The sequence below is a fragment of the Vespula pensylvanica genome, chromosome 9, assembly GCF_014466175.1.
Source record: "Vespula pensylvanica isolate Volc-1 chromosome 9, ASM1446617v1, whole genome shotgun sequence".
In the NCBI taxonomy this organism is placed as follows: domain Eukaryota; kingdom Metazoa; phylum Arthropoda; class Insecta; order Hymenoptera; family Vespidae; genus Vespula; species Vespula pensylvanica.
This window is the reverse complement of record NC_057693.1, coordinates 8343741-8371726: the sequence shown is the minus strand read 5'-3', so window position 1 is coordinate 8371726 and position 27986 is coordinate 8343741. Positions and strand designations below refer to the sequence as shown.

Here is a 27986-nt window from a genome sequence, read left to right as displayed (position 1 = left end):
TACTCGTCGGGATACGAAGAAAGACTGATCCAGTGATCGTCAAAGTCAATCAAAGGTGCGATATCGTGACGTCACACGCATCCGAAAACCACCATTTCACAATTTAAGTTTGAAATAAAATAAATTGTATAAATTATTTAACAAATATATTATATTGTATTGTACTTACTTTAATTCTTCGTTCACACTTAAAGGAAAAACATCCCGAGGGACCTTCGATGTGTACTCGTCGAGATACGAAGAAAGACTGATCCAGTGACTGTCAAAGTCAATCAAAGGTTCGATATCGTGACGTCACACGCATCTGAAAACCACCATTTCAAAATTTAAATTTAAAATAAAATAAATTGTATAAATTATTTAAAAAATATATTACATTGTATTGTACTTTAATTCTCTGCCCACACTTAAAGGAAAAACATCCCGAAGGACCTTCGATGTGAACTCGTCGGAATACGAAGAAAGACTGATCCAGTGACTGTCAAAGTCAATCAAAGGTTTGTTTCTATTGACGTCACACGGTATATGATCGACGAAGGCTGAAAGAAAGTTATTGTATATATAACGCGTCTTAAAAGCTATGAGATATTTAACGGTATATATAATTTTATAAATATTACCACATCGTACTCCGAGTACATTCTATATTGTTTAAATAATTATAAAATTATTAAATCTATAAGACGATTAAACATAGCCGTATAGAAAGACAATATTTTGATGTGTATCTCTCGGAATACGGAAGGAAACTAAACTTGTAATCTTATCCATTATATATATATATATTCTCCTTCTTGTTGACATACAATCAAAACATTTTACGTGTATGATATGTTTCAAATTTATGTATTTATCGCGGATAAAGTAAGTAACCAATCAAATTACGCCAATAAAGACGCCATATTACTATAGAATGCTATTTAAAATATAGGTATAACCTAAGATTATACCATGTGTCTTAAATGAACGGTAAATCTACACTTATTAACATTTATTACAAAGTGCATTAATGTTAAATAATTAATAATGTCTCGATTAATAGTAAAAAATTTACCAAAAAGTGTAAGCATTTGATTTCTATGACAATTTCATTTATTTTATTAAAACAAACACAATAATTTGTAAAAATTTTATTTCAATAGGTGACAGAATCTAAACTAAGAGAACTTTTTAGTGAAAAAGGTCTTGTAACCGATGTACAATTGAAATATACAAAAGATGGAAAGTTTAGGCATTTTTGTTTTATTGGATTCAAAACAGAAGAAGAGGCATTAAAAGCACGTACATATTTTGATAAAACTTGTATTGATACATGTCGAATATCTGTTGATCAATGTGCTGGTTTAGGTAATAATATCAAAAATAGTTTTATGATATTCATTATGGGAAAAAAAATTATCGTTTATAACATTTTAATCAGGTGATCCATCAAAACCAAAATCCTGGAGTAAATATGCCATAGATAGTTCTTACAACCAGCAGCCAAGCGATAAAACTAAAGTTAATACAAATGATGGAGATGATAAAACAGTAAATAGTAATGAAAATGAAAATCTTAAGAAGACAAACACGAAAAAAAGGAATAATAAAGAACAGTCTACAGAAGTTAAAGAGGCAATTGCAAAGGTAAATATTTTATTATTATATTTTCAAACAGTACTATCTTATTGCATAAAAGAGATAACTAATATATTTATTTGAGCGTAGCACAAAGATGATCCATTGTTCATGGAATTTCTTGAAAGTCATGCAGTAGCAGGTTCAAAAAAAGTTTGGATTAATGATGCCGTAATTGATACTATAGCAAATCAAAATAATAATGACAAAAATAGTGAAAATGATGATACTGCAGACAAAAGTGATGAAGAAAAAAAGGAAGAAGAAGAAAGTAAGAAGGAAAAAATCGCAAATAGAGTTATATCAGATTTAGAAGTAAGTTGTTAATTAAAAGTAATGTTTTATATTTTATTTTATCAATTTATAGTAATAAATAGTTAACAATTGTTTTGTTAAATAGTATATGGAAGCATTAAAAAAGAAAACACAAATTACTAACAAGGAAGAAGTATCAGTAACAAAGCATGGACCTGCAAAATTTTTTACAGTAAAATTACGAGGATTGGCATATAACCATAAAAAGAAACACATAAAGCAATTTCTTCAACCTTTAAAACCAAAATCTATACGTATACCACCTAAAATCAAAGGGATAGCCTACATTGGATTTAAAACAGAACAGCATATGAGAAAGGCATTATTAAAAAATAAAAGCTTTTTAGGTAGGGATGCTATTTAGAAAAAAATTTAATACATTTTTTTCACGATTAAGAATTTATACATTTTTTATATTCTTTTAGATGGGAGACAGATATTTTTGGCAAAGTATGAAGAAAACTTAGAAACTAAGGAAGATCAAAATATAGAAATTAATGACTGTAATGTTAAATGGAAAAAGCAAGAAGAATCATTAAAAAATGAAGAAAGTATAGCAGAATCTGGAAGAATGTTTGTACGAAATCTTACTTATACTACAACAGAGGATGACATTAGACAATTATTTGAAAAATATGGTAATGCTTGGATATTGTTTTATCGTGTATGATAATACTTCTGTATGTTTATTTATATAACATTAATTTAATTAGGTCCCTTAACTGAGGTGAACTTACCTGTAGACCGAACTACTAGGAAACCAAAAGGTTTTGGTACAGTAACGTTTTTAATGCCTGAACATGCTATTAGAGCTTATTCTGAATTAGATGGTTCTATCCTAAATGGTAGAATGTTACATTTACTTCCAGGCAAAACAAAATCCTCTTTAATGGATCATCTTGATCAAGGTTAATTTTTAATATAAAATATATGATATCTTATATATGTGAAGTTCATTGAAATTGAAATTATAATATTTTCTTGCCTTTTTTTTCTTCATACAGAAAATTTATCTTATAAACAAAAGAAAGATTTAAAAAATAAAATTACTGCAAATTCATCTCACAATTGGAATACATTATTTCTGGGACAAAATGCTGTTGCAGAAGCAATAGCAGCGACGTACAACACAAGTAAACAACATGTATGGAAACTTAAAATTTTATACTTTTTGTATTTAAACAATTTTAGAAATTAAAAATGTTTTCTCATTAATGTTTTATAATATTTACATATGTCATTTAATAATAAAGGTACTAGAAGATGAATCAAAAAGCATGAGTGCTGCTGTCAAATTAGCATTGGGCGAAACACAACTAGTACAGGAAACAAGAAAATTTTTGGAAGAAAATGAAGTTTGTTTGGATGCATTTAATCAAGTAAATTAAACTTATACATTATATAAGCATTTCATTCAGGAAATATTTATATGAATTAATTGTAATTTTATATTGTTAGCCACCAGAAAAAAGATCAAAAACCATTATTCTCGTAAAAAATTTGCCGGCTGGTACACTAGCTAAGGATATTTACAATATGTTTGCTCAACATGGAGAACTTGGAAGAATTGTTATGCCACCATCAGGAATAACAGGTTCAGTATAATATTACAATGATATTACATGTGAAATACAACACAATATTTCAACAGAATGTTAATGTTTAATTATTTCCGATTTTCAGCCTTAGTGGAATTTTTAGAACCATCAGAAGCACGTAAAGCGTTTACAAAACTAGCATATACGAAATTCAAACATTTACCACTGTATCTAGAATGGGCACCAGATAATAGCTTCATAAATAAACTTAGTAAATCGGACCAAAGTAAAAGTAAAAATGATTTAAAAAATAAATTGGAAGAAGCACCTGTAGAAACGAAAGGAGTAGGAAAAGAAGATGAATTAAATAAAAACCAAGATAAAAGTAAAGAAATAGAGAATGAAAATGACGATGAGCCGGAGCCAGATACAACTATTTTTGTAAAAAATCTGAACTTTTCAACTTCAGAAAGTACATTGAAAGAGGTATCTATATCCAGTTCTTTTTGTTCTCATGCACGTCTATAAAAACATATAATATGTTTGTATTTTTTAGTATTTTTCTAAATGTGGCCCTATTCATTATGCCATGATAGCAACTAAAAAAGATGTAAAAAATCCTGGTACAAAATTATCCATGGGCTATGGTTTTGTAAGATATAAATACAAATTTGATGCAAATCGTGCTTTAAAAACATTACAAATGACAGTACTTGATGATAAAACTTTGGAATTAAAAAGATCCGAGAGAATATTGACGTATGTTTATAAGATTATTATAAATCTATATACATAATATGCTTTTATTATAATTTTATTAAATGCATTTAGATCCGAAGTTAAAACTGCAAAAAAATCATCCAAAGTAACTCCACAAACAGGAACGAAAATCTTAGTTAGAAATGTACCATTCCAAGCAACAATCCAAGAAATGACGGAATTATTTAAGTGCGTCCTTATATATTATTTTATACATACATTTTTTTCTTTCTTTTTTTCTTACAATATTTAATTCTACATTTACAGAGCATTTGGCGAATTGAAAGCAGTAAGATTACCAAAAAAATTGATTGGTGCTGAAAAACATAGAGGATTCGGTTTTGTAGAATATTATACAAAAAGCGAAGCGAAGGTAATACATTATTGAATTAAAATTACACGTTTATTATTACTTTTAATTTAAACAAATTAAATTATTGTATCAATTTAGAAAGCCTTCCAAGCGCTATGTCAGAGTACTCATTTATACGGTCGAAGATTAGTATTAGAATGGGCTCAGACAGAGGAGGGTATTGAAGAAATTAGAAAAAGAACTGCTAAACATTTTCACGAAGGTACGCTATAGATATTCTATATCATTTATGATTACTACAGATATTTACTAAAAAGATATTTTTTTCTATTCAATCACTATTATAGAGAGTTCGTCGAAAAGGAGTAAAAAATCAGTTTTGGATCCTGAAATGGTCGGATTAGAAACGGAATGAATGATTTCATTCTATTCATCGATATGTGCAGTTTGTGTGTATATATATATATATATATATATATATATATATATATTTATAATCTATATAAAATGATAGTTTTTATACTATTGAAATAGTAAGATCTATTTTTTTTTTGTTAACGATGTATATCGTTTCATTAATAGAAATGAAATAATATAGTATTAATTTTATATAAAGTTATTGAATGTATATATATAGAATTATTTTTTATAGAAATATTTTTTAAGAATGATATCACTAAAAATGTTTAAAATTTTTAGTAAAAAACAAAAAAGAGCGATGACCTTTACTATCATGCACTTAACACACGTGCTGTGACTTTTGGCAATTATTCAAAATGAAAGTCGATACGGTTTTCGATCCACGACATGTTCTACATTGACCTTCGTCTCACGTTTATAGCGAACTTTTCTTTCTCTCACTTTTCTCCAAAACAATGCAAGACATGGTTTCTAACAAAAGAGCAGTATCGCACAAGCTACCTCTTTCTACCTCCTTGGCAATCATAATGGTTTGAAATAATTCGATGTATTTAGGTTTTATGATACTCTCGTTTTTCTTATACGAATTAACATATTTAAGTGGCATGAAATAGTAATCTTCGATTCACGTTCGACTAGCTTCGATCGCTCATCGTTACATATTAGAATCAACGTTCTTATATGATGTAAATCGTTAAACTAGTCCTTATGATAAATATTAAATTTAAATATTTTAATCGGATAATCTTAATCTATGTGTATGTATATATATATTTATTTATTTAAAAAAGAATATATATACATATATATATTTATTTATTTATTTATTTATTTAAATATATATATATATATACATATACATTTTTAACTTCCTATATAATCAAATAAAGTGGATAATATGATAACCGGCCTCGAAGACAACAAGATATTCATGGAAGACAGCCAGAAAGAAATATCTTCCTTTCACCTCTCCCAGTTGAAGTACGAGCAAAGACCTATGCCGATGGAATGAAAATGCGGATCGACTGGTGGGGCCCCTTGTGTATATCGAAGGTGATAGCGATGGTTGGAGGCGGAGACGGCCCATGAAAGTAACAGTGAGTCTCTTCGACTCGTCCACCTTCCAACCGATCGCAAGAAGACCTCGTCAGTTGTACGTTCTTCGTCCTGGAGAATAGTAGTCGCGAATTCTATGTACTACGTATGTGTCCTTCGGTGTCATCGACCAGATACAAGGTCACGTGTTGTGCTCATCCAAAAAATAGATAAATAAATAAAAAATAAATAAACAAATAAATAGAGAGGCATAGTGCGTTGGTACAACACGATGTGCCTAACTTGAGCCGAACCCAGTCCTCGAAGAAGAATAATTCGAAAGAAAAATTGTTAAGTTCGAGAAAAAGAAAAATGGATTGGGTAAGATTAGTAAATAAAGTTGATTAAAATAAGGACAATTTTGTTGTCTCGTAATGTTAATGATTTATAAATCATTCAACGACAACCATACATGAACAACCATGTCAAGGAACATCGTCGTTTTACATTTGCGAGTTTACCAAGAACGTTTTTAAGTCTGAAACATGCGAGAGTGAAATACGTTTTACGCTCTATCGTTAAGTCTTGTTCTGTTTTACTAGAACTCTCTTCGTCTTATTCTCTCGGCATGAATTTCATAATTGCGCTTAAGCGAGTTGTAGATTATCACTGACGATTATGTACGCTTATATTCAGATGATTTCTAGAATTTCTCTTATAATAGAAGTATATATATATATATATATATAGTTTTGATATATATCTTTGCTTGCTAATGGATGTTTTTCGCCAAGGAGAGATTTTATTACGTTCATTTAAATCTACTCGTAATTCTTTTGTAATTAATCGTAAACATCGCTAAGGGTCTTTTCTTATCCGGCAAAATCCTCACGCTCGTTAACGCAATCCTTTCTCATCGCAACGTTTAAATATGTAATTGTTAGTCGCCTGAGAACGGAATTGTTAGACGTAAACTCTGGCTCTATCGATGACACAAATCAATTTTCTTAGAGACTTCGAAGACGAATTCGAAGAATTAAAATGAATTCGATCCCTCTCGGAAGGGTTCGATCTACGTACTCGTATATACGTGTCGATCGAACGTGTACAATCGGTTGGCCTGTTAAATTGGTGGGGAAATTTACCGGTTATTCAAGCTGTCCAATGCTATTCGCCTCGTTCGAATTGCACTCCGCTTTAAGTTGCTCTACGACAACGCGTGCGAAGCAAAGAAGGAGCGAACGTGCCTCTGGCTATTCGATTGCAAAATCGACGTGCCTGTAATGATTCTCTCCCTCGCTGTAAACACAAAATTCTCTTATTCTTTTCTTTTTGCTTTTCTTATACGATATTTCAAAAAAAATCCAATCGACATCGAACCCTCGGAGAATAAAAAAATGAAAGAAGAAAGTTCGAGCTCATCTTCATAAAAATGATGATCATAATGATCGTATCAAGAAAACGTTTATTCTAGTTAAAATCCGGCGGACGACGATAATTCGATTTTATTCTAAGATATCAAAAGGGATCAAAAGAAAGAGAGAGGCCAACGTTAGCTGGTTGCGATATCATATTTCCGGGGCTTGGCAGGTTTTCCACAGAGGTACGATGTGCAAAGAACGCAAGCTGAAAAAAGTTTACTCTTGCGAGGTAACATTGATTAGAACGAGAAAGTAATTTTGCGCAACGTGTAATTCAGGTTCTCCGTACTTGAGATTTTGAGAGGTTTGGCTTTCGACAACATTTCTCTTATTTGGTAATCGATTATTCGGGATTAAACGTACCTCCAATGATGATTTTCGACGAGAAACATAAAAAAGAAATTAAATGATGAAATATTTCTAATGGTACATTTATCTATTCAAAAACTAGGAAGATGATACTATTGAATTACTATAAGATCGTTGTATTAAAATTAAAGAGATAACGATCTAATAGGATTCTAATTTATTAAAAATAATTAAAATCATTAAGCTTTTTGCTCTCCTGATCAAACGAGCAAAAGAAAAGATAACTTTTTATTAGTGAAAAAGAGATGCATCGATGATTGCATTTGGTAGCTTCATCGACTGTGACCTTCAAATTTATCCGCGACATCTCTGTGACCTTCGTGAGTATAGAACGCACCATCCACGATCCGTTTCGCGAGGAATGCGTGAAAGGAAAGAGGTGCGTCGTCGTGTTTTACTTCTCTCGAGACCAAAAGTTCGACCACGAATGGTAACTGGAAAGGTGGAGAAAAAGTGGAAAAAATGAAAAAAGAATGGTGAAAGAGGAAGGAGAAGGATAAAAGATGAAAAATGTAAATAACCACTCTAACGTGTGCGAGGACGGTCAGTGGCTGACCTTTCGAATCGTCGATCTTTCTCTCTCTATATCGATCCCTCTCTTTCTCTATATCTCTTTCTAAAGAGAAAGAGACACCTTTTATACTATGAGCTCATTGCCATTTTCTTTCTTCTTTTTTTCTCTTTTCTTTATAGGGATCATCGTCAATTGAAATCATTTCTATTTATTATTCGAATGAAATATTTTAATATGAAAATAGTAAGCAATAATTACGATCTCCGTTTTAAGTTGTCCAATTAAACTACACTTGATATATAATAAAATTACGTTACAGACAATTCTCAGTAATAAAATATACTTATTTTTACAATTTTTTTAATCATTATAGAAAAATAATTTGTAAATGATACAAGTATTAAAATATATCAGAATAAAAAATATATGACTTTGTTAGATCACTTTTATAATTACCTATTCATATATTCTATTCGATGTAAAAAATGTTTGTATGTGTTTGCTAGATATCAAATAGTATTATATTCTTGTGTCTCTTCAATGATTAGAGTCTCATTATAGTATTTACAATTAAAAAAGAATATTTAATTGGTGACACAATCGCGTGATTAATTTCCTATTAAAGAGAGCGAGAGTATGGCTTTGAGAGGCGAATTCCATGGAAAGTAAAAGTGAGCGAACTGGGCGAAGCACGTTGGATTTATCCCAAGGCGGCAATAGATAAACTCGATTTTACGTATATACAGTATCAAGACGAGAGTGAAACGATTCGTGAAATGAAAGATACCGTTAGTTTCCAGATAGAAAAGAGAAAGACGATAAATTAACATTCTTTGTGAAATTGTTCACTATCGGTACTATATGACGGGATATTGATTAACATAATAAATATGAATAAGCATTTTCTTGAGAAAAAGAGAAATGATAAATAAGCTCAAGTTCAAAAAATTATAGAAAAATAAACAATAAAGAGAATATTAATTAAAAAGAAAATGAACTGGCTCGACGAGGTTCTTATAAATAAAAAGAAAATACGTGTTCGTTGTTTTTAACGATTCACCGAGGATGAGAGAAGACCTTGAAATATAAAATCTGGTTCTCCAAGAATATCGGCAACCAGCTCGAAAGGTCAATGGGGTTGCTTTCGCATTATGATAATGAGGAAGAATGCCGTCTTTCGATTTTTTTCGCATTATACTTTTTTTTAAACGCGTGTAAAAATAAAGATTTTCGATCCATCGTATTAGCGAATAAACTTTTTTTGTTTTCACTTTTATGCCAATATGGATATTTTCGAAGATTCTGAACATCGATCGATGAAAAGAAAAGAAAAATATTAACGAGTATTATTGTTTCCTTTTTATGACAACGTGTTTAGAAAGACATCTCGAAAGGTCTCGCAGTTGAAACTAGATATTTCAAGTTCGTAACGGTATTAAGTTAAAATTATGAGTGAAATCATCGTCTTCTTTTATGTCGATAATATCAAATTAGTATTAAAATGTTATTCATTCTTGATGACATTCGACGGAGAAAGAAAAAAAAAAGAGAAAAGGAGAGAGAACTTTTACTTCTGCTTAGAAAAGGAAAGACGAATTCACGGAAGGAAGAAAATTTATCGAGGAAATATCAGAAGTTACGATCGTCGAACTCTTATTATCGAGTTTAATAATAACTAATGTCTCGTCTTGATCATGGAGAACCATCGAGACAACATACAACGTCAAGTACAACTTCCGTTTCGATTATAAAACTATTCATAAAAGAATACTTATATCGTTCGTTCGTAATCAAATCGTTTAGTCGTCAACGTATACTCCAAAGGATCTCGACTTTATAGAAAGTTATTTGACATTTAAGAGGGTACATTGAACGTTTTGACTCACCTTGCAATAAGGTTTGCACGTCTCCATTTCAATGTATGCATTCTACATAGACACGGATTCGATCATGTTATAACCACGTATTACCGATTACCACGTATTACTTGCGGTCAGATACGAAATCGATATCGTTTGTCAGCTAAGAAAAAAAAAGAAAGAAAAAAAAAGAAGAAAAAAAAAAGGAAAAGAAATTCGCAGATAAGCTCGATAGTTGCCACATGCTAAATATTTTCATCCGTATAATTCGTCCAACATTCGTAAAAAAAAATTAGATGTTTTTTCTTTTCTTTTTCTTTTATTCATTTTTTCTTCTTCGCATGAAACCAGTCGACAGGAGACATTTAAATAATACCCGTTTCGATAATCTAACTTTATTTAGTTTTTCCATAAAAATAATTTGACGTCGTGAATGAACCCTTTCACGAATTTATTAGATTTAGATGGAGAAAAAAAAAAAAAAAGAGAGAGAAACCATAACGATATTACATAATTTATATCGTGTTTCTCGTAAGCCGTTTCTCGTAAGATTATTTCTCGTAAAGTCGATTATTCCCTCGGAAGAAATTCGTCGACTCGTTCGTTAAACTAATAACGCTTGACTTTCATTAGATATTTTATGACGAATCGTCCTGAGAGATCCTTTGTCAGGTTCACTCGGAATTCATGGCCGGCTCATTACCTTCCAAAAGCACACGATATTAACCGTTATTGTGTGTAGGAATGGCACGTTACGTTAACGCGTAACATTAGCGTAACGAACATGAACGCTCGCACGCGCGCGTACAAATGCTCCACTCGAAACGTACGAGAAAGTCGTCGAGGAATGGCGCTCTTTCTTCTTGCTTTCTCTTTACACACGTTACATAACGAGGAGTGGCACGGTGTGTTACCAGAGACCTATAATTTTGTCGCGATACATTTATCCTTTGACCGTGTCATCAGATTAGAAGGATAACGAGCGACCTCGATCGGCTTTACAAGTGTTTCGATCATTGCAATTTTACACGATGAAAGACTCAACATATTTTTCGAACGAGTAATGATTGAATAATAATCATTGTCAATGTTAGAAATATTAAATATTCGATAAACAATGATATATCCATTTTAATATAACACAACAGTTGTGAACGCGTGAAATGCAAGGACAACGTCTTCGCGAATAATAAAATGTAAAAGTGAACGTTTTCACAAAATGCCAATATGGAATTACATTGGAATTATTTAAAGCTAGATAATTCAAGAGGCACGTTCTCTTATGTAGTGACTACTAAAGTGGATGTATAAATAAATTACCCGTGGCATGTACAGAAAGGAAAAAAAATACAAAAAAAAGGAAGATAAAAAAAAAACAAGAAAGGGAACATAAAAAGAGGAATATGAAACGTTATTATTTCTTCCTGAATTTCTACACCGAGATGTTACGTCGTAATAGAAATGAAGTTGTTACTCGATCGTTAGAAAATCAAGATGGTAAATTATCCTGAACGAGTACGTTCCAAGTTAATTCGAGATACACTTAACTTTTCGTAAGATTCATTCATAATCGAACGTTCTCTTTCGTTCTTTCACCGATTCAATGACCAATCCTAAGGCTACAATATGATCGTGAATGAACGACGAAGCTAAACGCTATCTATAAGAGATTATACCGCTAACGAATGATCGTTAAATTCAACATACAATCGAGAACGGACGACGAATTATTAATACGATGCAACGTTCTTCCATTTCAGGAGGTGCGAACGTTATTCCTCTTGCTGGCCATTGCCGTCCTTGGTACCATTCAGGATGGTAAGTCATTTCACAATCCCTAATATCACTGGAGTGAAAATCGCGGCAACTAATTAGCATTAGACACGAAACGTGATTCACTGTTCGCTATCCCCATTGATCATCGACACGATTCGATGTATTTACATAGTGTGTATATATATAGGTACACACACGCGTATATTATATAAAAAAAATAATGTGCATATGCTTTGAAGTGTTTATATATGCGATTAGAAAACACGTTAGATTAAAAGTTATGATGAAAGAGACTTTCCTCCTTGAATATCATTATTATGATTATTGTAATTATTAATATTATCGTCGTCATCATTATTATTATTATCGTTTTTTTATTTATATCAAGCATAATATTTGATTTCAAACGATATTTTATTGAAATAATTAAGTAATATACTTTTGATTAGACGAAACTCGATTAACTCGTTAACTATCGATTGATAATCTCGCAAAAACACGTAGAAGAGAGTAACGTAGCGGTTCGATGTGTTTTTCTGCAAAAGGAGTTACGGTAGAATTCTGACAGACGTCTAACAAGTGGTACAAGTAGTAGCGGCGATAGTCAGACGCATTGAGCGTGGAGGAAAAAGAAATAACGAGAAAAGAAAAATATCGAGCATGCTCGTAAATTTCCTTTATTAGAATGTTTGTAGTTCTTTTCACCGTATGATACTACGAACGTTCATCGACGTTTGAAAATAAATGTTGACTTGTTATTTATTCAAGAAAGTAATTATATCAAATTTAACAGGCACATACGTAATTTACTTAGTTAATATTATATTTAAAAGTACTTTCATAAAATTGTTGATACGATTAATACGTTCGACTTTATAAACGGAAACGATTTTTAAAAGATAGGAAGAAGTCGGATAACGATGATTATCCCTCGGGAACATCCAGTCGTTTATTTTAATCGACAAGTCATTCCTACTTTCTCGTTGCGAACGAGAACAACGTTTTCTCTCTCTCTTTTTTCCTTTTTCACTCTCGAGAAGGTTTAAAATATTCAAAGAACGCCAACCACTTGTCGATAATATCTACGATATTATGTTCTGGAGTTAATACTATTACCACGAACATAGTGGTGCTACATCGCGTAAGTCTAACATAAGTATAATTACATATATAGTGGGTGTGTTTAGTGAATCTCAAGTGATTTTATATCGAGCGATATCTTTCGAGCGCCTAACTAAAGATGTTAGGAGTTTAAAGGCGTTCACCGTTCCTTTTACTCTTTGGTGTTACGTATTCGCCATGCAACAAGTAAAGAGCATATGGATAAATTTTCGCACGAGAGATCGATGACTGACCTCACTCCTCAACCTGACCCACATGCTTGGTCAGGGTCACTCTATCGACATCTTATACGATTCCTATTGTTTTCTTTTACCATCTTGCTTCCTAAGAATAGACGAAAGCAAAATGAAATAAATTTAGTCACTCTGTTTCAATCACTAAATAATAATCACTGAAACACGTGAAATTTAAAAAAAAATAACATTTGAATTGTTGATCTAAATTCTTTGTTAATAAGTAATAATGAAATATTAAAAATATTTAATAGTCCGTTCTACGTGCGTACATTAATATTAATAATCTCTACGGAGAATAGATTTTCTTTGATCTCATTTTGTGAAATTTGAGCGAACGATAAAAGCGAAGAATCGATGCGTTAGTAACAGAGGTTTACAACGTTTCTTCTCTCGACACGAATGAAAGTTCAATCGCGTTTGAATTTCTCTCTGGCCGTTTTCTCTCAACCATTTACGCGTTCCCAGTTGGAGATATATACATATGTACATATGTATAGATACGTAGGCAAAGATCGGTATGGCACGATCTGCCTACTTACGTGCGATGTTTGCTCGATATTTATTTAGCGAAGCATTATACGAACTTACGTGCAAATCCGCAAGTGAAAAGAAAAGAATCGGCATCGATGCGAATCCATGATCAGAAAAAAAGAAAGAAAGAAAGAAAAAACAACTATCGAAGTAATTCTCTTTTTTTTTTTTTTTTTTTTTGGATTCATACGGGATAACGAATACGAGCGAATCGTGAAAGTGAATCGCGCTAAGCGAAACTTCCTTATTCTTATACTTTTCTTTCTTTTCCTTTTTGCTTTATTTTCAATTAGGAATAGCCGAGAAAAAGATCGTTTGTTATTACACAAATTGGTCGATATATCGACCGGGAACGGCCAAGTTCTCGCCACAAAATATCAATCCATATTTGTGTACCCATTTGATCTATGCTTTCGGTGGCTTCACCAAGGACAATGCGTTGAAACCTTTCGATAAATATCAGGACATCGAGAAAGGTATTATCTTCGTTCGATATGATTCCAATTTTTATCTAAAAAATGTTTATCTATATTTTTAAAAAAATAATTACATTTTATAAAAAAAACATATTATATTTAAAAAAAATTTTATCTAAAGAATTTGATCTAAAAAATATTTATTAGAATCTTTACGAATTAATGCAGGTGGTTATGCTAAATTTACGGGACTGAAGACGTATAATAAAAATTTAAAAACCATGCTAGCGATCGGTGGTTGGAACGAAGGTTCCAGTAGGTTTTCACCGATGCTTGCCGATCCTGCCAGAAGGAAAGAGTTAGTTAAAAATTCGATAAAGTTCCTCAGGCAAAATCATTTCGACGGCCTTGATCTCGATTGGGAGTATCCGGCTTTTAGAGACGGTGGAAAACCTCATGACAAAAATAATTATGCGAATTTTGTACAAGTAAGTAAAAACGATTTTAAACGATTAAAAAGAACCATTCCAAAATAATATAAGAACTCTAACAGATCATTTGAGATTGGTAACATTACGCGTAATACTTCTGTACGTTTTACATCGAAAGTGAATCATGAATTCTAAGTTTACCTTCTTTAAAAGGAACTTTACGAAGAGTTCGAAAGAGAATCGAAGAAAACCGGAAGACCACGACTACTTCTATCAATGGCCATGCCTGCTGGCATCGAATACATCGACAAGGGATATGACGTACCTCGTTTGAACGAGTATCTTGATTTCATAAATCTTTTATCTTACGATTATCATTCAGCTTACGAACCTGCGGTAAATCATCATGCTCCTCTTTATCCTTTAGAAGAGGATAATGAGTATAATTATGACAGTGAATTGACGATCGTAAGACTTTTTAATAATATACATAATAGATTCAAAAAAAAATATGATTACTATTATATTTTGTATTTATCTCAGAACTACACCATCAATCATCTAATGAAAAGTGGAGCATCATCGGAAAAGATTATATTAGGAATTCCAACGTATGGTCGTTCGTATACACTTTTTAACGAAGATGCAACAGATTTAGGATCACCAGCTGATGGTCCAGGTATCGAAGGTGATGATACACGTGAAAAAGGATATCTCTCTTATTACGAAGTTGGTATTAGATGTTAAAATCGTATTAGAAAATATAGGAATTCAGTAATATACGTATATAAAATCTCTTTTATCATAGATTTGCGAAAGTATTACGAATTCGGACGATTGGGAAGTAGTACAGCCAAATCCTAAAGCAATGGGACCATATGCTTTTAAGGGTAATCAGTGGGTAGGCTATGACGATGTTGATATAGTTCGATTAAAGGCTCGTTTCATAAACGAAAAGAATCTTGGTGGTATAATGTTCTGGTCGATCGACAACGATGATTTCCGTGGGAAGTGTCATGATCGACCTTATCCTTTGATCGAGGCTGGTAAAGAGACACTCCTTATCGAGGACACGTAAGTAATTTGTTTTTTTTTTTTTTTTTTTTTTTGTTATAATTTAATGAACTCAATCAATAACAATATCAATAATTTTATATATTATTTCTAGAAGAAACGTAGCTCAAAAGCCGAAGTCATCGGATTCGGCACGCAAAAAATTGCGTGGTCAAGGTACACCCAATAATTCTGTACGTCGAAAAGTGAATTCGAATGTTAGAAGAAGTACAACTGCAGCACCTGTGACAAGAAAGCAAGTGACCACTTCCAGAACAAAGTATCGTACAATCGCACGAACGAGATTCAGTGAGGAGGAAGAAGATCGAGAAGTCGAAAGGCGATCTTATGATCCATCTTCTATCGAAGAGAAAAACGAGAGTGGTAATGCTGTAAGAAGTTCGGACAAAAATAAAAGAAAAAGATCACGGAACAGAAGCAAGACTCAAAATCGATCATCAACCGGTAGACGTAGGAAACCAATACGAAACGATGAAACCGATGAAAATGATAAAGATTCGACGACAGTCGGAGAATCTCTAAGCAATAAATTGACGACACCCGAACCACCGACTACTCCTGATCCTGGAACCGGTTGGTTGAATAATTCTAAACTTTTTCTCTGATTTTTTTAATTAGTATAAAAATTTATCCAGATTGTTGATCTCTTTCAATCAGATTTTAAATGCGAAGACGAAGGATTCTATCCACATCCACGTGAATGCAAAAAATATTTCTGGTGTCTGGATAGCGGTCCTGGAGGTTTGGGATTAGTTGTTTATCAATTCACTTGTCCAGCAGGTAAAATATATATATATACATTTACATTTGTTAATACCAATGTTAATGTCAAACTTCGAATTTGTTATTCAATGATATAAGTTTAATTTTCTTTATGTCACCTTGTTCGATATAGGTCTGGTATTTAACAAAGCTGCCGATTCTTGTGACTATCCACGTAATGTGGTTTGTCCCAAAGCGAAAACACCGCAAACGACAACGAGAGCACCGATCACAGCTGCCACCAGTCGCACTACTTATCTGCATAGTACAACGCAACGTACAACAACGACTAAATCCGATTCCGAAGAAGAGATAGAATATTACGACGATGAAGAAGAATTGGAAGACATAGATGACGAAGAGGAAGAGGAAGAGGAAGAAAAAATAGAACCCAAAATTACTTCAACCATGAAGCCACTTCAATATAAAACCATTAATAGAAATAAACCTAGTACAGCAAGTACTAGCACCAGTACAACGTCAAAGCCTGAAAAAGAAGAAGAATATAAAAATAGTGATCCCACAGACGAAGAAGATCCTAGAGTAATCAAAGAATTGATCAATCTTATTAGGAAAGCAGGTGAGATTCTATTCCATTAGAAATATGATCGTAATAATAATAGTATTAATAATTAATAAAATAATTATTTTATATGATAGGTGGTATCGAAGAACTGGAGAAACAATTACATCTTCAAGAAAAAGGTTCAAGTGCCTCCTCGAATAACGATCCTGTTACCCCAGCTACCATCAGTCGTACTTTATACGAACGTGTTTTAAGCCGACAAGCTAGCAAAATAATTAACAGCAATGTATCAGGATCCTCTGAGAAAAATAATTACAAAAATGGGCCTGGAAGGGCCCAGTTTGAAGGTTTGGACGAAATTCCCGAAGTGAAGAGTCTCAGGCGGACTCAAAAACCACAATATGTTACGATCGAAAGACCAAAGTAAGTTGTTTTTAAAATTAAATCTTTTTCGAAAGTAACATTAAAACTTTGTTCATTTTTGTAAATAGACCATCGACGAATGCACCACAATTAGAGGATGAAGAAACTGATGATGATGACGAATTGGAGGATTACAATACGAATGTAGCTTCCTCCGAAGATGAAACTATCAGCAATCCATCAGAGATTAGTACCTCGACACAACGAGTAACTCCAAATTATGTGAATATTCGACGCAATCGATTTTCTACAACTACGTCCAAGTAGGTCTATCGAATAATAAAGATTAGCAAATTAATAATAACACTGATATTATATAAATATATTTTAGAAATGAAAATGACGTGGAAGAGAAAGCTGATGATGCGGAAGAGGAAACACCAATTCGCCGACGACGTCCTAGCGGATCAACCATGTAAGAAAAAAATCAATAAAAATTTAATGTATCATAAAATTGTCGTCTAAATCATTGTTTATATATATATATATTTTTTTCTCTCTAGAAATCAGGATAAGGAATCTGAATATGTTTCAAAACCATTCCGAACTCGTACGAGGTACAGGTAATAAATACAAAATACTTTACCAAATACTCTATTGATTTGAATATTAGATATAGTCTGAATAAAGTAAAAACTTTAGGAACACGGAAAGTAACAAGAGCACTGAGGAATCATCAGGAGAAACGGACTCAGAGGAGAAACCAATTCAAGCAAGTCGACAAACGGATCATGAAATTAACACGGCAACGACGAAATCTAGGTTTCTACTAAACAATCGTTTCACTCATGACGTAAAATTCTTTTTATTGTAAGAAATATTTTTAATGTTAAAACGTGTTACAGGTATATCAACATACAACGTTTCCGAAGCACAACTCAGAAAATTTCTGCAAGTGACAGTGATATTTCCGGAGTCGATGAAATAACGACAGAGGCATCCACTATTAAAAACAAAATTGATAAAGAGGAAGAAGTTACGATAACTTCTTCGACTCCTTCAACATTTTCCACGATATCATCAACAATGCCATCGACCTCGATACAGTCCACCTTGTCCTCCGTATCCGTGACACCCATTTATTTATCATCAACGAGTAGGAGTACAAGTAGTGAAGCTACTACCGTTAAGATAGATCGTGTCGAAGACACATCGATAACAAATATTCTTAATGACAACAACAATAATTTGTTGTCGTCAACGACAACGGATTCTCCTGTGAAACTCGTCGAAGAATCAGCTACGGAAATCCTTTTGACGACAGCACCGGCGAGTCCAAGTCCAGCCAGCACATCAGTATTGACTACAACCAGGATAATAGCTACGGTTTCGCAGCCACGACCATTTGGATTTACCCGGAGAAGATCCGGTAGTCTGACTCCTGATGTAACAACGACGCCATTAGCGCCATCGAGCGATCATTCTAGGTCCAAGGTGAGTATAACGTCGCGAAATTCGACGCGATCGAGCTCGTTTCTGGTAGGAAGAGGTCGATTAAGATCAAGACCGGATACGGCCAATCGTCTTTCCGTCAATAAACGGATTACCGAGCAAGAACAACTCGAAAATCCACCGACGTCCGAGGAAACATTCAACAAACCGAGAGAAACTACGGTCAATAAATCAAGACCTAGTAACAAACGAAGAGGAATTAATAGATATATATCAACTACGAACAGTCCTATAAACGAAGACATATCTAAGAACACTATATCCCGAAGACGAAGTCGTACGACAGAGTCTCCAAGTACTACCACCAAAACTATCACTGAGAGTTCTGGTCCAAGGAGAAGGTATCGCCGACCTTCCATACAATCTACTACAGAAACTACAAAATCTAACGAACTTGAAGACAGTCCGATCGTTAGAATTACACAGGGATATACGAGCAGAAGCAAAAAGCTTAGATCAAAATCGGAGGTCAATTTAGAGAAGGATAATAACGAGAGAATTACAAACATCAGAATTTTCAAGCAATCACCGAATATAAATAAAGAGTTATACGGAAGAACGAGGACTACTATCAAAAGGAATTACGTTGATATCGGAGAAATAAATCAAAGGACCAGCGAATCACCGGAAAATAACGAAGAAGTATCTATTTCTTTCAACGTTACTGCAACAACAACGACAACCACAAAAGAAATCGAAGAGAGCACTACAGAAAGTTCATTGAGTACTGTACAAATCACAGACAACGATACAACCAATATCATAGACAGTGATTTGGACGAGTCATCGACGCCTACTGTCACAGAAACCGATGAAAGTAACACGAGTGTTCAACCAGTATCAGAAGAATCCGATACTATCGCATCCACTTATATTACAGAATCTATAACAGATAGTAATACTATCTCTACAGACAGTAATGTCTCTTACGAGATCAGTGAGAATCCGGAAGAGATTTCCACTACTGAAAATATTCTCATGGAATCGATTTCTCCAGTTTACAAAAACACAGAAATTATGCAAAACGAAACAAATATTGATACGGTCGATTCGGCAGAAAGAAAGCTTACGAATCACAGAAGAAAAAAAGTTGTTCTTAGAAGAAGGCCTGTAACAGCTGGCATTAACACTTCGACAACGATACAAATTGAAGAAAACAATAAATATCAAGTAAATCGTAGACGAAAAGTATTGAAACGCGTACGACTAATTGATGGCAAATCTTCGACAGCCTCCTTCGAGAGTTCTTCTTCTCAAGAAGAAGAACAAAGTTCTTTGAATTCGACAGCATCTTCCGACATTACTTTCAAATCAGACAATACGAGTGATCACGTTTCTACAGAATTAAATTTAGAAAAATTACAAGAATCAGAGAATGTAACTGAAAATGTTTCGACGTTTGCTACTACCGAGTTTCCAAACGTAATTGATTATACCTCGACCGATCATTCGACGGACAGTAATCTGGAAACATCAACAATGACAACAGAAAGTACGAAAGACGATAGTTTTGTTTCAGATCTAACCACAGTTCAGACAATTATAATCGATGGAGCAATTACAGAAGCTTTGACATCGTTAATAACCGAGTCTACACTTTCTGAAAACGAAGATCTTTATTCGACTGTAATTACCACAGAACCAACGATAACGCCACCAACTACTTACGTAGAGAATACATTCGATCCAGAAGAAACTCGTTTATCTGCTGAAAATGTTACTGTCAGTATTCAAACAACCACGCCTTCTTTCACTAGACACACCGATGAGTCCCAAATCTATAACAAATCTTCCCCTTCTGAAACGAGATACGTGCGAAAAAAATTTATTCGCAAACGTCCAGTACTGTTACCTGAAACACCAAACAGTAGATATGCTTTAATTTCAAGACCACAAAATCGTGTGTCTTCTACGACAGAAAGAAACGACGTTGAAGCGAATCAACTTTCGAAACGTAGAAAGAGTCTGTTCATTCGTCGTCGACCAGTTTCATCGACAACGAAAACAACGGAAGAATTGAATCTCGATATCGAGGATCCAAATGAAACGGAAGACGAAGGCGAACAAGAAGATTTTATAAATTCTGATCATGTTCAAGATACTACTGCAAAAGCTATCATAAGTAGTGCCTCTGTAGAGAATGAATCTTCAGAATTTTTATATCATTATACTATACCTACTGAAAGATCATCACCTCTGTCAAATCGATACAAAAACACATACTTAACAACCGAACCATCTATTACGACTTATCCAACTGTTTTAAAAGAACATGAAGAATCAGAGAAAGATGACAGTCGAATTGCTGGTAATATAAATAAACCTCGATACGTAACTATCAATCGTAGACCAGAATCACAACATGCATATAAAGTTCCGAGTTCAATTAAGAACTTGGACAATGTACAAGAAGAGAAGATAGAGAATAACGAGAGAACGGTATCAACGAAACGATGGTACCCCATCGAAGATTCTTCGCCAGAAGAAACGGAAGAAAATCCGGATACTAAGGAAGCCAAATTAAGATTTAGCGGTTATCGTCAAGCAAGGGCACGCTATCGAAATTATGAGGAGAAACTTCAAAAGGAAAGAGTTAACAAAGAAACGGGTACTACATCTTCGTACTTTGAATTTTCAACATCAAGTCTAAGATCACGTTATCAAACTAAACGTCCGATCACACCGATAGAAACTCCAGTCACGGAAACGCTCATACCTGCAAAAAAATTCGATTATGCAGCCGATGCTTTTCACAGGAAACAACAATCTTTACGAACGACAACTCCGCAACAACGAGAAGAGGATACTACAAGATATCAAAACGAAGAGAATTCTGAATTACAGAATCTCGTTGATTCGGATCGAACGACAACGCCGTCTAATAAACCATTGGTCACCAGATTGGTCACATCGATCGCAGAATCTGGCACTACTGAAAGACAAAAGATTCTAATCAAAACAAAATACTCGTCGTTGACATCAACGACGAGGATACCCGTACAAAATGTGATCACACGAAACGACTACCCTTCGACGACACCCTCGTTAAAAAAATTCATCGACTCTACGAACAACAATCAAGCAACGACGACTCTCGACGACTCCATCAATGAAATTCGTCCTGTGATTGAAGCCTCGACTCTTCCAATAGAGAGCGAATTCGTCTATCGTGGAAACGGACGATTCACCACTGAATCTCACGAGTCATCTACCATTCCTATCGAATCGGTCTTCAGCAATCTAATAGCTGGGACTAAGGAACATTAACCAATTCATTGTTATTAATAATTAACCGCGAAGAAATTAACGACGAAACGACTCAATAATAATTAGACAAAGAAAACGAAGAAAATCAATTTTCAATGTATCATTCATTCTTCGTAAACAATGCAGACTGAAGTTACAGTATTCAATAATCTATCCTCTCATCGAAGCAACATATAACTAAGCACTGTCGACACTAATCACGATAATTATATGTAAAACAAAAAGAAATGCAAAAAAAAAAAAAAGAGAAACGCATCATTGCAGAAATTCATATACATCCCATAAAATGCAACAGGGAACATTAGACGGATTCCCAGGATTATTCAAATGATCGAATATCTAGAGATCGATCATCCTCACGAATGTCCTAGCATTAACGACCGAATAGTGACGATTCATCATCATACATTTATCCTACAGCAAACGAAACATCCTCATGATGTAACAAGCAAATATCAAGAACCACTCCTTTCTTCTCGTCTTCTTTCTCTTCTCCTTCCAAGCTGATGAAAAATTAAAGGAATAATGAAAAAAAATAATCAGAAATATCAAGGACTTTTTAGAGAGAGAGAGAGAAAGAGAAAGAGAGAGAGAGAGAGAGAGAGAGAGAGAGAGAGAGAGAGAGAAAGAGAAAGAGAGAGAGAGAGAGAGAGAGAGAGAAAGAGAGAGAGAGAGAAGGAGAAGAAGGACCTTGGCAAGGATAGTCATTTTAAAGCACGCTGCCTTCTGATTTTCAGGTCGCCAACTCGGATACGCCAAGGCTACCAACCTTAAAGGAACTCATTGGTTATCAGACATACGATTATACAACACCATCTTCGGTATTCTTACATTTACTTCCTACTATCGATAGGAACGAAGTACATGATCTACAGAGCATCGAAAATGATCAAATTAAACCCAATGTGGAAACGATCAAAACGAAATATCTAAAGAAAGATATTAACGAAGCTATTGATAAAACTAATGAGAGTTACCTTAATCACGAACTTGCTAAAATTTTTGAGGAACACGATACGGAGAACAATGATATAGATAATAAATCTTTGATAGGTAAAAAAAGAAAAACTAGAATCGATCATGCTGGTTCCTCGACGACTACTGTAAAACCTACAACAATGCGTGGTGCTCCTATTATAAGTTCAACTTCGAAAACGATAACTCGAGGATTTTATGTGACTAAAGGTGATATCGAAACGACTACGATAATGCATCCAATGACGGAAATTTCAATGGATAACATTGATTCAAATATAATCAATAACGAGACAATTGTATCGACTAAGGTAATTGACGTAGAAAATATCTCTATGATTGATTTATCTAAAGATAACGAGACTACAGGTATGACAACATTTGCTGATACGGATAAAGAATATTCAGAGCATTCGAATATTATTAGAAAGTTCGAACAAACAACACCGTTAATAGTGACAGAAAATATCATTCAGAAAGTAAGACTAAACGATCAGACTTTGTTCGTTGTTAATAATATTTCATCCGTTAGTACATCATTATATAGACCTCAGGCGAGTTTGATAACAGATACAACAGTTTCAAATATTCTGAGAACAACTGAAATTAATAAAAATTTCGAGACAAAGACAACACCAATTGATTACACTTTACCAATCGAATCTGTTGATACTGAATCTGATATTACGATGCTAGGGACGATTACATCAACGATAAGCACTTTAAATACATCTAAATTTGCTAATGAGGACAGTACAAAGGAAAATATAATTCAACTTGAAAATTTCTTAACGACTACATCGAATACACCATCGGCGAAAATAACAAACGATCAAAGTTATATCGACGAATTCGTTTCCGGTAAGACTGAGAAGTTTGAAAGCACTATGATAACTGATCATACTTTAGACCATGAAACGACGACTATGAAATCTATTTTAACAACACCGAACTTCGAAAGAACTTTAGAAGAAATCACAACAGACAGGGAAACGGATAAAATAAAATCGACTAACGTGGAAACAACCACGATCATTGCAGAAAATAAAAATACTGTTTTAAACGACTTCGACACAACGACAACTCAAGAAGAACTTAGAGATACTAATATCGACGATAAAAACGCTTATAAATCCAATCCAAATGTCCAACAAGAAACGACCTTATCCAAAAGTACAAAACCTTCCACGACCTCATCAAACCTGTTACCTACACAAATTCCTCCAACTATTCAGAGTAGACAAGAAGAGGACGTTCATCCTCGACGACAAAGGCCTACAATAATCGCTCTTAATAACCAATTTGGTCAAAGAAGAAGAACGAACTTAGATCGCCAAGTGACGCAAAAATACAAAATCGAAGATCAACCTTCGATTCAAGAAGATTCGAACGGTCCTAAACGTGTGCGGGTATATCGAAAGAGGCAACGTAGACCCAACAGCACTTCTCTCAACACAGTGGCAAACAATACGGTCTCCAACGGCGAGGTTAGAACCGAAGTGACTGAGAACAAAACTAGAAGATCAAAATTGGTTGTCAAGAAGCTGAAAATCAATCGAAAGGAACACGTGGAAGAAGATAGTGTACCATTGGAAAAGACAAATACCTTTCAGGATTCTCCTCTGGTCACGGAGTATACTGAAAGACCGGTGGACGAGGTCAGTGTCAATTTAGAAAAGCCCTGCTATATTGTTTGAAACCAAAAACGAAAAAAAAAAAACAAACAAACAAACTGACTTGAAACTTTTTTGCGAAGCTATAATCATCATCATCATCTTTGCATTGTACCAAAAGGGGAACATATACAACGCTAAAATGAACTCTGCGCTAAAATAACGCTAAAGTAGTAAAGTCTTAGCTCCACGGAAGGGGACGATCCTTCTTATTGCTGCCTCTTCTGCTCATGCGCCTAACTAAACCAAAAAAAAAAAAAATAATAAAATAAAATAAAATCAAATCAAAAAAAGATCAAAACCAAGGGGAACGATCCTTCCGCCGCAGATACGCAACGAAATATGAAATTGTCGATAGGGAGAGAGGGAGAGAGAATGAGAGAGAGAGAGAAAGAGAGGGAGAAAGAGAAAATACGGCTGTGATAAAGATGGGAACTTGCCGGCAACATTGTCCTCTTATCTTCTCTGTTCTGGTTCATTTGTTCTGGTTCTTCCTGGCATCAATTAACACAAACGTTCTCTGTATTTTCAAATGGTGCGCCGCACGTTTGACGCACCGGCGCCTACGCTTTTTTCGTTATCCTATGATGTCTGTCCGTAATTATAATGCTTGGCCAAAGGACACATGACGATTAATTGTATCTTAACACAAATGGAGAATGGAGCGTGCAACTTGAGAGATCCTTCGTCGCTTCTACAAATGTTCTCTAGTAATTCTAATACGTCTGTTTGTCTATCTGTCTGTCTGTCTGTCTGTCTGTCTGTCTGTCTGTCTGTCTATCTGTCTATCTATCCATCTCTTTTTTTCGTATTTTCACATCGTATGGCTTTTTTTATACCATTCAGAAACAACGACGATACACACACATATATACCTGATGTATATTAACATATCCATGTCTCATCAAATCAATACGATCTTATTCTAGCTTTGTTTCAATTATATTCGTCTATAAAACGAATCAACTTCTTGACGTTTATGTTATATATAAAATGAATTGCCCGTTGAACAGGGAACTGTTTCGAAGAGCACGGGATCATCTTCTAGCCGGACGCCAGGAACTATTCTGGCAAACAGAATAAGAAAACCAAACACGTCCTCCCAGTCAGGTTTCTTACCAACGAGCAAACATCCAAGCACGACGATACTACTAGGGGACAATCGAAAGAGTCGACCTAGTGATGAGACCACCTTGTCACCGACGACAACAATAGTCGGTGCGTTAGAAAGAAAAAAACAAACAAGAAAAAAACACAGAACAAATCAGTAATAGCGATGATTAGGTTTCATGGCGTATGCATAACAATTACATTCGATCGAAATTTCACGATTGGAACTTCGATCGGTAAATAGACAAATTTCAACGTAAGGACGCAAGATAATTGTTTCAGACGCGTTCGATGATGCAACCGTGAAGCCGGAACTGTCCATTAAGGACGAAGATGAAAGGGCAGAGATAAGCGATCAAAATGGCCGAGCTCAAGAGCTCGCCGTCACTCTGGCAGAACCGCCTACGTCACAGTCTTCATCCAGCACCGGTACTCTACACTTATCGGACAGTTCACGTCCTGAATTCTTAATTTATTTAATATAAGAGGGACGAGGAGGCATTCGAGCTTTATCTGTTTCTTTTTTTTTTTTTTCTTTTTTTCTTTTACTTTTTTTTACCTTTCTCTCAAAGGATCATCTGGGATAACGCTATTCCTCCTTTCTAATGGCATACGATATTTCTTTATGTTATACGTGATTCACATTCGCTTTTATTTTCTTTCTCCGTAATTTCTTATCGTCTCACCGCAACGATTTATGTACTTTAACAACATGCTACGATTTAGAATCCTTCGGAATTACTTCAAAAGGATTCGATTATCTTCGCCGAAGATAAGATTATTCTATTTGTTCGAATTTGAGGATCGAGCAAATCCAACGTTGCACCACCTTCTTCTTCTTCTTCTTCTTCTTCTTCTTCTTCTTCTCTTTCTTCTCCTTTTTCGACGAGACTTAAATCTGATTCTTTCCGTAATGTGTGTCTAATATCTAAGCTATCACGGTATTACAACATGTCCTTTTTTTTTTTTTCTTTAATTAATATCATATCTTTGTCTCTCTAGCATTTCTTCTTTATTGGTCCATAGAATGGTCTCTTCTCTTTACGATATCTTACGAAACTAATTGAAGATATCCAATCGCCAATGTGTTTCGCTTTACACCAACAAATTGGTAACACAAAACGTTAATTCATCTTTTAAACCGCATCTTAACTATCATTTTAACGACATCGTTACATTACTTTGTGCAGTTTACTCTTTATGTCTTCATACCTTGTTACTTGGAATATTTAATGCGCACTAATCTACTTAGAACGCATCAAAACGAATTATCTTCTCCGCTCTCTTCCACTTAAATTTAGTCTCATGGGAATTCATCATTATCATCGGACAAACAAAACGCTTCTTCTATTGTTTTTATTCCGAACAATTGGTACTAACTAATCAGGTTACACGATCAGGTCGACTGCCGTTAAGGGATACCTTAAGACGCAGGATAAGCACGACGGTAGCGCCGCGAACAGATTCGCCGAGAACTAGTTCGACGTCCTTGAGATTCAGCACAGTCCCGAAGACACGACAAAAAGTGACAACGACGACGATGACGACGACGACAAGGACGACGACAAGGACAAGGAAGGATGGAACATCACGAAGTTCGACGAATAGGCCAAGGAGGCCACCTGTAATAGATTATGATTACTACGAAGACGAGGATACACCGATCGTTGAAAAAGCAATGTACAATGGGAAACTATTTCTCACGAGTAATGGTACTATAAGATGTCTCGATCAAGGCAACTTTCCGCATCCTTCTTCTTGCAAGAAATTTATTACCTGCGCAAAAATGGTGAACGGTTTGATAATGGGAGCGGAATACACGTGTCCTGACAAATTATCCTTCGATCCGGTCGGTGGTATTTGTAATTGGTCCGCCGGACTTGGTTGCAAAGAATAAAAGAGCGGTAATTTTCAAACGACCGTACTCGCGGAACTAACGATAAACGGAAGTCTTTCCGTCTACGTCAGAGCCCTCTCGCGGGAGGGCGGCAATTTTCAAATTATAAAACGATGTTTTTCTTTTTTTTTTTTTTTGAGTCTCAAAATCGTCTA

The 27986-nt window shown here is 34.4% G+C and overlaps 3 protein-coding genes across 4 annotated transcripts; all 3 read left to right on the top strand.

Moving 5' to 3' along the window:
* The first annotated feature begins 932 nt into the window (after positions 1–932).
* Positions 933–6410, top strand: LOC122631922 (probable RNA-binding protein 19). The gene is made up of 17 exons (XM_043818145.1): positions 933–1062; positions 1143–1347; positions 1421–1626; positions 1708–1932; positions 2018–2279; positions 2358–2570; positions 2646–2840; positions 2937–3076; positions 3186–3311; positions 3391–3526; positions 3616–3956; positions 4027–4229; positions 4302–4418; positions 4497–4602; positions 4681–4804; positions 4890–4993; positions 5853–6410. The coding sequence occupies exons 1-16, from the start codon at positions 1027–1029 to the stop codon at positions 4955–4957; spliced, it is 2703 nt and encodes a 900-aa protein (XP_043674080.1). The 5' UTR covers positions 933–1026; the 3' UTR covers positions 4958–4993; positions 5853–6410.
* Positions 6272–22738, top strand: LOC122631921 (mucin-5AC-like). 2 transcript variants are annotated; one of them, XM_043818144.1, is made up of 16 exons: positions 6272–6378; positions 11921–11978; positions 14119–14301; positions 14470–14729; positions 14886–15140; positions 15216–15401; positions 15481–15746; positions 15841–16319; positions 16404–16526; positions 16642–17088; positions 17169–17457; positions 17526–17720; positions 17789–17872; positions 17961–18020; positions 18100–18219; positions 18303–22738. In XM_043818144.1, the coding sequence occupies exons 1-16, from the start codon at positions 6370–6372 to the stop codon at positions 22174–22176; spliced, it is 6888 nt and encodes a 2295-aa protein (XP_043674079.1). In that variant the 5' UTR covers positions 6272–6369; the 3' UTR covers positions 22177–22738. The 2 variants fall into 2 exon arrangements, with proteins under 2 accessions (XP_043674079.1, XP_043674078.1); XM_043818143.1 differs by having other exon boundaries at positions 18088–18219.
* On the top strand, positions 22613–27986 carry LOC122631848. The gene is made up of 5 exons (XM_043817997.1): positions 22613–22617; positions 22892–24809; positions 25838–26042; positions 26217–26363; positions 27335–27986. The coding sequence occupies exons 1-5, from the start codon at positions 22613–22615 to the stop codon at positions 27829–27831; spliced, it is 2772 nt and encodes a 923-aa protein (XP_043673932.1). The 3' UTR covers positions 27832–27986.